Consider the following 10,355-nt stretch of genomic DNA (forward strand, 5'->3'; position numbering starts at 1 on the left):
GAAGCACAGAAGCCGTCTTATCAGCACTGCAGATGTGATAAGCACCTCTACCCCTGTGAAAACCAGGAAAGATCTCCAAGCAAAGCGACAAGAATCTCTTTGTGTTGTTCGTTCATACTGCTTCAGAGTTTCAATGCGGCTTTAGTGGCAGATATGGTGCAATTTCACATCTGTTGTAATTTGATGTCCCTGGATCACCCTCTGTGAAATAGTCTTGATCGCAACATGGCTCCTTTCAATTATTTAGAAAGTTGGCATATGGCTTTAGAGATCGTAATCTGATTTCTTTTGATTTTGAGGTATTCAGAATAGCCTACACCACATACCAAAATAACAGCTGTGCAAAAAAAGGCCTGTCTCTGTGATCATGTTATTTGGTAGCTTGGCATCCATACTCCTCTATTTTTTGTTATAGAAAAAATATAGATTTATTTATTTAATTAAAATGTCCCTTTTATGGAAATATTTTCCATCAGTGCCATGACACTCATTTCACATTAGTACACATCAATGCAGATGTCAGTGTGCACAAATTACATTGCCCTCAAACTGATTCTCAGCTGTGAATGGAAGTTATGGCAACCATTGCTGTCACTTCAGTTTTATCAGAAAAGCACCCAGTGGAACCATGGAAACATGATGTGACACAAAAAAACATTGACATCAAAGCCAGCATGTACTGTAATTAGAATTTATTAAAGCCTACTCTGTCAGGAAAGGTACATGATCTGCTGAGCCTTTGGACTCAGTCCCATACCTTCCATTACACATAGTACAGCACATAAATCTTCAGTATTACATGATGCAAAAATGAATGTGCTCATTTGAAAGTCTGTTGCTGTAAACAGGAATGTGGCATTCATGTGTTCCAGTTTTGCTATATGAAAACAAGTAGCCAAAGAGAAAGCACCTGTTTTGTGTAAAATATTTTGTATGGAGGAAAATGATCAGTGTAGGCATCATAGTGCAGATAATCACACATCACGATCTTCATTTCATGCTAACATGCATAGCTTTCTAAACCGTATTAACAGTCAAACTCAGAAAATACCTACATGAATGCATGACTGTGTAGAAGCTGAATGTTTAGAGACCCTGGTTGTTTTCCTACGCAACACCTAAAATACGGGCCACCCACCAGCGACAAGGCATGATGACTCGGCAAGCCACCCGGCATCCTCTGTAGTTGTAAGGCCATGGCCAGTAGCCACGCAGAGGCTCACATATTCTCTGACAGTGAGTGTAGCTGCGTTTGCATTCTGAGCAGCAGATCCCCTGGTGGTCTAACATGGTGTCAAAGGTCATGGCACCTTCCTCTCTGGCCCCTCCGCTGCGCTGGAGTTTTAAAGCAATGTTAATTCAAAAGAGCAATCATTTTTTCCCTACTCATTTGCAATTTAAATGTTTTTAAAAACTTCTCAACCTCTCCAACAAACATCTTCAGCAACATGAATTTTTATAAGCAATGGGAATTTTCACTTCAGTTCACAAGTTCATCAACTTGAAATTGCAGCTGTTACCCCCGGTGACCTTATAATCATAGCTACTAACATGGCACTTACTCCATAGCAGCAGCAGTAGTATATCAGCTGGCAGAGATTAGCACATTTCCATACCATATACTTCTATTTCTTTGACAATACATTTTCAACAAGAGTGGTATTTACGTGTGGGGTTATGAAGTAATTTTAAAACCGTGTTGACAAACAGTGAAACTTTGATTCCTGGTGTTACTTTAAGGATTGCTTCAGGGCTCAGTGTAGGCCTCCTGATAGTTAATCAAATATTCACCAGCTCTGGAGCCTTGTTTATCATAAACAGTCTTGTTGATGAAGTTGGTACTCACATGATAGGGGTTTTCGGGATTGTATGCTGACCCCGCAGCAGACTGTGCCCCCTCCTCCTCTTCTTCCCCGACTCTGGAGGTGTCATCTTCTGCATGACTCACCGGGTTCCTCTCCTCAGCAGCTGCCTCAAACTCCTCTATGTTAAACTGCCGTTTGGCTCGCTGTGTGTCTCTCTTTCTCCTCACCCCATCTGTTACATCAGCCACGAGAGGCAAGAGTATTGGGTCAACATCCACAAGATGCCATACATGTCCTCAGAGCTCAATCCTACATAGCTGGGACTGTCTCTGATGTTCTGAATAATTAAATTAGCAGCCGTGATTTCAAGCACTCTTGCATATTTCAAGATCATTTTTTTTTAATACAAGACCGGAGCCTTTTTTGGTGTACTCTAAATGTAGAGCGTGTTCAAGACATCAAGTGTTTCACCAACTTCTCAGACACGACTGCACATTTTACAAGTGTGTCAGCAGATAAGCAGGGCAAACACAACCAAGCCTTGAATAAACTATGATAGAATGTACAATACACAATACTTTAACAGAATAGACCATGTTAGAAAGCCAGTTTAATAGATTCATGGGTAGAGAGAATCAAAACGTAATATCTAGAAATAAGAGAAGAGGGCAAACCTTTAGGATAGACAGGTTGTAGCCAGTAAATTGGAAGTTCCCCGCAAAGACCCCGAATTTTGTTGCTCAGAAAGCTGGTGTCCTTCAGCGGCTGCTCGGCAGAAACCCATATGGGGAGTTTCTCTTCAAAACTCACTGGAATAGCTTCATCTGTCTGGCAAGAAGATAAAGATAATGTACTTGAATTAGAAAAATAAATAAGCAGACGATGTGTTTTCTTTTAACAACACTGTCATTTCTTATTTTGGATTTGCAACATTCTGTATTAAGTAGTGTGCACATACCAGGTCAAACATCAGCGACTCTTTGTTGTGAGCCCCCATGTGCGGAAGGTTGGCTTTGATTTGGGATTTTATGTAGCACTTGTCTCCTCCAAAGAAGCGGATTCCAGTTATTCCCTGCACCAAATAACAGAGATGCCATGTTTACACTCACAGCTTTTCTACTTTGCTAAGCCCACAGAAAGTCTCAGCTGAACTAGCCAACCCCAGGAAGAGAGAACAAGGTCAAATTCACTCACTATTTGAAAGTCATGAATCTCCACAGCTTCCTCAGCTCCACTCCCAGTTTTAAATCTCTCCACGTTGTTGTCTGAATCAATTTCCACGGAGCCCTGTCTCACCTCCCCATTGATGTTCATACTGTAACGAACATTATAAACCTGGCAGCATTCAAGGTGGAACGTTGAAATGACTGATTAGTCAAGTTATGTAAATCACACTGTGACAAACACAATAGAAATGAGATTCAGAAAAACAAGTTTTACAAAGTTTGTGCTTATAATTATTGGTGTTGCTTCTCTTACAAAAACGCCTTGTATTTTAAGTTTACAAGAATTGAGCAAAGCACTACAGGAGATGCAGTTGCAGACCTTGGTGGGAATGTTTGCCCTGCAGGTAAGCTCAACAGGAGACATAAACATAACAGTATTTTGGATAAAATTGAGCAATTTGTGTTGTTTGAATGGATTGTAACAGACTTAAAGATGCAATTTCAAAGTGAGAAATGTGATGATGAACAAGATTATTTATAGGGTGTCTCGGCCATTTACATAAATAACTTGTGCAATAATGCTTACATTCAAACGTTTTTATTATCAGAGGATCTACTTTTAATCCATTTCCCACCTTACTTCCACTTTAGATGTCAGTTATTGAAAGGGAACTGTAGTAACTGTGCTGAGTAACTACAGCATAATCCTCAGTCGACACTTACATTTTTATCGCTGACTTTCCACAGGTAGAGAGCAGCCGTGGATGCACTCAACATCAACACTGTGCACACAACGAGAGCCACGGCTCCAAATCTCAGGAGGCGACTGACCGCAGCAGATGTTGGTGTGCTGTTTTGTTCCTTCACAAAGTTCAGAACATTTAAAGTAAGGAATGAGGCACACCAAACAAAATCAACCAATCACATTTTTCAAAAACGTATCAGTTTTAACGTATAGAGTTTTGCAATTTGCATGTCATTACTGTCAATTATATTTACGATCAAAAACATATTAAGCATGTCTTACCGCAGGTTTACAATGTTCAAAACAGCCAGATCCATGATTGGTAATTTGGACATTTTTCATTGTCTCTGTTGTGATACCTTCCATAATTCTTCCACTAATACTGCTGCTTCTCTTTGGGGAATCAGGTTATCCACCAGGAGGCTTTGTGACATTTCAGTGTGAATGACTCACAGTTGATATAAAATGTTTGAGCTAAATTCTTCATCTGAATGTTACCTATAGGTCCAGGTCTTCTAAAGCAAGGTGGCCCTCCTCTGGTACCAAACTAAAAGAAGTTCTGAGCTCAGATTGACTAGTGCCATGTGGTACACACAGTAATATAATAGTTGGTAAAAAGGTTAACTAATCTTTCAGTAAGTATTAGGAGGAAAACATGTAAACACTTACATATACGTAAGTCAGTTATTTTTTATGCCTTTCATTAAATCAACCCACCCCTTATAGTTGCATGTCAATAAATACTGCAGATTTCCTTCCGTTTTTACGTGGTTACAGGTGTGACATGAACAGACTTGTGCTCCCTGTAGTAAAACTTGCATGCAGAAGTGAGTCTTCTTAGGTCTTTATATTCCCACAATATGCTACAAGAATGGAATGCCTAACAAAATCCATCAATAAGAGACACACACACAGATATAACCTTTGCTTAGTTATTACTGTTTTGATTTGACAATGGTGGTCAAGGCTACTTGGTCTTTATCATGACTAAAAAAAGGAAGACATGTAAGGAAAAAAAATTCAAATTTGCAGTGCTGCTGTTGCTTGGAAACAGATTGAACCAATTTTTTGGGAGATAATTGGTAAGCTGGGAGGCAATCAGAAAGGGTGCAGAGATTCTTTGACCTTGGAAAAAAAATATGTAATTGTATGAGCATTTGATCAAAATTGCAACATTTGCATGCAAATTGAGGCAGCCCAGTAACTACATTGTGCACTCGGAAAAGAATATGACATTGGCGTATGCTTGCTATCAATTTAACTGTGTTTGTTGGAGGACCACATTTTCTTCATTGCGGCATATAAGCCTTCAAGGCAAATAAAATGCATTCAGTTGGCTAATTGAGGTTATTTCTGTGTGCTTTTCTAAATATTCCCTCAGGACAATACGTTGTATTCTTCCTAAGAGATTACATTTGCATCCTGTAAGTTCAGATAGTTGACCTATTAAACTGTGGTTCAACAGCAAAACAATTGAACTTTTAACTGTTTATTTATGCAACAATGTGACAAAACCTACCACAAACATGGTAATCTTTCATATTGATTGTTTTCCACAGCGGAAAGGCTCCTTTTGGCCTAAATGTCTATAGCTCATGCCCCTTAAATAGTAACACATGCTCTTGAAAATTCATAATAAAATCCTTTTTTACATTACGTCATTTGGAAAAATTTATTATTAATGTACAAAATCTTGCATATTACACATAATATAATGAACAGTCTTACATGAGCCAAAAGACACACAACATACTACAAAACACTGCAACAATCCAACATAGAGTCAATTAAGATAAAAGTACTGTACAGTATAAAGACAGGATCACTTTGGATGTATTTTTGATCTTTAAGAGTTTGTGTACTCTGGAATGGACATCTCATCTGTTTCCTGTATTCTGGCCGGTGTTGATGGACCAACAAGAATATAATCAAATTCCTGGTGTTGGACTTTTTCGTACACACTTTGCAGACCGTTGGTTTTGGGTATGTGTGCTGGATAGTAGTTTTCCCTTCCAGTGTTCCTGGGAAGGGAAGCAGTCTTGTTGAAAGTTGACAGATGCGGTCCACAGGCCATGATCGCGTTGGGCCTTGTGGCTGAAGGGCTCCAGCATCGGTCCGAGTGTCCCAACACTTTGCACTCGCTTGTACAAGCCCAGAGACCTGTGGAAAACAGCAAGGCTGTCATAGTGTAGTACAAATACATTTGCTGGCTCACTTGGTTGGTGGTGTTTGGTGTTGAAAGACCCCAGTGAGCCCAGGTAAGACCAATCATAATGTGTCCAGTGGATAAGAAAATGCATTGTTGTAACTGGATATAATCTGGTGCATGGCTGAGATTAAAATATAAACCTCAATACAAAAGCAAAAATGAATGCCTGACACATCATTGCATGGATTTCAAATTTGCATCCTGTCTCATTTAACCAACTTCTCTGAATTTCTATTTTATTATTAATATTTTGTTAAGGTTTTCGTGACACTCACTGTTTGTTGGCGGCGACTCTTTTTTGTGCAGATCTCCACTTATGTCAGAATCACTGTCATTGAAGTCACTGTCCCCTTTTCCACTGTCCTTTCCACTTATGTGGGGATCTCTTGCAGAGATTGTTGTGAATGAATTCCCCTTCCATATTGTTATTGGTCTAACTGTTTCTTTCCCATATCCTGGAAGAGTAGAGTAACCCTGCAAAGACAAAACATTAAACACTTTGAAGATTTAAAACACGACAAACTTGGTGCAAAAAAAGCAACTTTCTGAACAAAATAATGACAAAATAATGACTTACCTTTAATTTACCCTCCACCACCCTGTTGTTTGTCTCAAAGATGCCTGCTGTCTGCCTGCCATCTTCACAGCCTGTCTCTGTTGTGTTGCTGCTGGCCAGTGGAGGATTTTCTGGAAATGGATGGACATCAAACACTTTGCCTTTGTGGTTGGCAATCAATGAATCAACATGACCACTTTCCACTTTTTCCACATTTGGTATGTCTTCTTTTTCATCATACCCCCCCTCCTTTGTCTCTTTTTTCCTACTGCTGCAAATGGTTGTAATGAGAATGATAGCCAGCAAAAGGAGAGAACAGCTCCCTGCCAGGACAATGATTATGGCTATGGACATGTCCCATTCAAAGAGCTCCTCACTGCCATTTTGAAGCAAGGAAGGCATACTGGGAAGAGTTCCTTCTATGAAGCTGAAGTGTATAATGGCTGTAGAGGTAAGCGCCGGGGATCCATTGTCACTGACTGACACTGTGACTTTGACATTGTCTGTGAGATCATACATCAGCTGTCGGCTCACATGCACCTTCCCTGTGTCTTTGTTGACAGAGAAACCCAGGTGTCCCCCCTCTGTGATTTTATAGGACAGCTGTGCATTTAGACCTTCATCAGCATCTGTGGCCTTTATCTGAGTTACCACATAACCTGAAGGTGCATCTTTGGGCAGGAAAATCTCAGCAGATCCTTTGTAAAGGGGTGGCTTTATGATAGAAGGTTGGTTGTCATTCTGATCTACTATTTTTAGCCTGATGATAGCTGTGCTCTGCAGCTGTGGTGACCCCCCATCACTTGCCTGGATGTGTATGTCTAGCAGTTTCATCACTTCATAATTAAAACTTCTCAGTGCATATATAGAGCCAGACACGGAGTTAAGAGACACAAATGTGTTCACTGGGGACCCCATGATAACACTGTCCACAAGTCTGTAAGTAATTTTGCCATTATTGCCCAGATCCGCGTCGCTGGCCTCGACTGTGGTGATGTAAGCGCCCGGGGCGTTGTTTTCCACCACTGAAACTTCATAGACGGCTTTAGTAAAGTGAGGGGCGTTGTCATTCTCATCGCTGAGTCTAATGGTATACTGAAGGATCTTTCTCAGCGGAGGTGACCCAAAATCCTCAGCCATGACCGTCAAGTTGTACTCACTAATCCTCTCCCTGTCCAGGACTGCTGCTGTAACTATCATGTAGCTGTCCTCGTGAGCCTGCCGGAGTTTAAAATGGTCGTGACCGTACAATGTGCAGTGGACCTGGCTGTTAACACTCGAGTCTCTGTCCAGGGTGCTGATCAGCGCCACCAGACTGTCCTTGTCTGCCGCCTCGCTGATGTATGCAACGCCTGTCGTAATGGAGGTCATCGGGGTGATGCTGATTTCTGGGGCATTGTCATTGACGTCTGTGACATAAATTATGACTTTGCACACGGAGGGCGTCGGGTTGGGTCCCAGATCAGTCGCCTGCACGTCTAGCTCATATGTGCTTTTGTCCTCAAAATCCACTGGGCTCCTGAGCGTCAGGCGACCTGATTTATTATCCACTTGGAAAAGCCCTCGGATCTCATGAGAAACCTGTTTTCCGAACCCGTAGACGACCTCTCCGTTCAAACCCTCATCAGCATCAACTGCGTTTAACTCCAGTATAACAGCGCCAACCGGTGCGTCCTCTGGCAAACTAACTGAGAAACTATTCTGGTCAAAAACGGGACTATTGTCATTAAAGTCAGTCACTTTGATAGTTATTTTTGTTGACCCCGATCTGTAAGGGTTTCCTCCGTCTGTGGCGACCAGCTCCACGGTGAATGATGACTGAGTCTCCCTGTCTAGCTCTTTCATTAGCACTAATTCCGCATATTTAACCCCATCCGCTCTCATGAGCACATCAATGGTAAAATGACTGTTGACAGAAATCTGATAGCTTTGGATGTAGTTTGACCCGACATCAGCGTCCGCAGCTGGGTCTAAAGGGATACGGGACCCCAATGCCGCGTTCTCTGAGATCTCCACTACAGATTCCTTGTTTGGAAACTCTGGAGAGTTATCATTGATGTCCTTTATTTCCACCTCAACGTGAATCAATCTGTAGCGGTCTTTGGAGAAATTCACCACGTCAAAAGTGATGAGACACGGTAGAGTGTGTCTGCAGATTCTTTCCCTGTCAATTCGTTCCCCGACAGTGAGTTCCCCGTCGCTTTCTCTTACCCTGATGAATGAATCATTGAATTGTTTCATCATCCTGAAATTGGTCTTGGAGGAATGAGACAGACTCAAGGACATGCCCTTGGCAAGGTTTCCGATGACTGTACCTGGTGCGTCCTCCTCATGGGTCTGGTATCGAATAGTATTTCCCTCGGACTGAGCCGGTGAGGCAAATAAAAATGGATAGATTGTGGATATAAAAATCCACCGGTGCCAACAAGTTAGATATTTGCTCCGTATCATCTTCATAGTAATCTTTCCCTCGGTAAGCAGCCTCATTGTGCGCTGAACAGATGAGAGCCGTTCACCTCTGGAGTGAGCTCTCCATGCAGCTCCCGCTTGTCTGAACTGAACTGTGCTGGAAGTGAAAGTTACTGGCTCCTTGCGCGCAGCCACTCAGATACGCTTGTTGCCTCGCCTTCAACACAGCTCAAAATTCTGCAGTGGCGGGGTTTATACGGCTCCTCATGCTAATGAGACGAAGTGTGACCAATCCATCGCTTTAGAATTAAAAATACCCCCTTATGAAAACAAGAGTGCACACTTAAGAAAGTTTCAAAATAGAAGAAAATGGGAGAACGATATGCCATTGCTCTTTTTATTGTGTTTTCACAGCCAGTACGGAGTGATACTTTTATTTAGCAAAAGCCTATTTCTTCTTCTTTTGATGTTTGGTATATTGTCTAAATGAAATGGCTTAATTATTTAAAACATCCACAACACTTCTGAAGGAGAAATGGTGCTTGTTCATCTCTTGATTTGCCAGTAGCTGATTTTTTTTTTCTGGTTATCTGTTATCACACCAAAAAAAGAAAGAAAGATCAGTGTAACTGTCTAATGGACAGTGCTACTGAGATTACATGTCTTTGTCTATAGTTTTCATAATTTCATTAGTGTGTGAATTCATACAGTCATTAAAAACCTTATAACGTAATTAATAAGAGTTTAAAAAGGGATGTTTGATCTAAAATTGTACTGAAATATTTTACCCTAAATATTTTTTGTTTACATTTGGTTCTTTATGACAAATGCCATTTGTTTATGTTGAAGCCAAAGGTCAAATTACCAGAGTTTAGCGAAGGCCACACCTGTTGCATTGTGGGTAAAAAGTGGGAAAATGTACGGGCTCAAAATAAGATTTTGCAAGGTCCGGGAGGCGTTCACGGTATGTGTGCTTTCATAATTCAGCCTTGTTATATCTGTTTGATATTTGTTGTAATTTCTTTGCATTTAATGCACTTTCTGTACTGTTGTGACGCTAACATTGTGGGGCCCGTCCAGTTAAGGAAACATGTATAAGAGACTGTAAAATGACTGAAAGAAGTATATTTGACTCATTATTTCATGTGTTTATTTTCTTTTGTAGTTTTCACGGTGTCTTACAATGGAAATGTGGAAATAAATGATCAAAGCACATCTGTATGATGCGTGGCCGTAATCAGTTGGACCAGCGTAGTTACAGTGAAAACCTAACGCCAGCATGGCCAGAGTCTAAAGTGAGAGTCTTACTAAGAGTCTAAGCTCAGCGTGTGTCCGTGAAGAGAGATAGAGATAAAGAAGCATCGCTGGGACCGGACAGGAAGCGAGAGAAGAGATCGTGCTGATCCAGGGGATAAGGAAGGAGAGCCGGTGTAACACCAAATTCGCCAACAGAGGACATCCACAA

The 10,355-nt window shown here is 41.2% G+C and overlaps 2 protein-coding genes across 2 annotated transcripts; both read right to left on the reverse strand.

Moving 5' to 3' along the window:
- Positions 1-686: 686 nt before the first annotated feature.
- Positions 687-4,113, reverse strand: cnmd (chondromodulin). Its single transcript, XM_034885463.1, has 7 exons — positions 3,999-4,113; positions 3,695-3,832; positions 3,000-3,140; positions 2,764-2,877; positions 2,480-2,633; positions 1,847-2,037; positions 687-1,335 (listed from the first exon to the last, which is right to left on the reverse strand). The coding sequence occupies exons 1-7, from the start codon at positions 4,080-4,082 to the stop codon at positions 1,108-1,110; spliced, it is 1,050 nt and encodes a 349-aa protein (XP_034741354.1). The 5' UTR covers positions 4,083-4,113; the 3' UTR covers positions 687-1,107.
- Positions 4,114-5,192: 1,079 nt separating this feature from the next.
- On the reverse strand, positions 5,193-9,125 carry si:ch211-199f5.1 (protocadherin-8). The gene is made up of 3 exons (XM_034885768.1): positions 6,503-9,125; positions 6,201-6,399; positions 5,193-5,876 (listed from the first exon to the last, which is right to left on the reverse strand). Exons 1-3 carry the CDS (start codon positions 8,966-8,968, stop codon positions 5,563-5,565), a joined length of 2,979 nt encoding a protein of 992 aa, XP_034741659.1. The 5' UTR covers positions 8,969-9,125; the 3' UTR covers positions 5,193-5,562.
- Between the last annotated feature and the right edge of the window lie 1,230 nt (positions 9,126-10,355).

Source organism: Etheostoma cragini, chromosome 11 (assembly GCF_013103735.1).
Source record: "Etheostoma cragini isolate CJK2018 chromosome 11, CSU_Ecrag_1.0, whole genome shotgun sequence".
Taxonomy (NCBI): domain Eukaryota; kingdom Metazoa; phylum Chordata; class Actinopteri; order Perciformes; family Percidae; genus Etheostoma; species Etheostoma cragini.

Bases quoted from the DNA above. Each gene is read 5' to 3' on its own strand.
- cnmd (XM_034885463.1), bottom strand. From the start codon at position 4,082: ATGGAAGGTATCACAACAGAGACAATGAAAAATGTCCAAATTACCAAT. The intron at 2,038-2,479 runs GTTTGCCCTCTT...CTGATGTAACAG, and splicing joins ACAACCTGTCTATCCTAAAG to ATGGGGTGAGGAGAAAGAGA. The intron at 1,336-1,846 runs GTGAGTACCAAC...TTAAAACTCCAG, and splicing joins ATCCCGAAAACCCCTATCAT to CGCAGCGGAGGGGCCAGAGA.
- si:ch211-199f5.1 (XM_034885768.1), bottom strand. From the start codon at position 8,968: ATGAGGCTGCTTACCGAGGGAAAGATTACTATGAAGATGATACGGAGC. The intron at 6,400-6,502 runs GTAAGTCATTAT...TTGTCTTTGCAG, and splicing joins TGGTGGAGGGTAAATTAAAG to GGTTACTCTACTCTTCCAGG. The intron at 5,877-6,200 runs GTGAGTGTCACG...TGTTTTCCACAG, and splicing joins AGAGTCGCCGCCAACAAACA to GTCTCTGGGCTTGTACAAGC.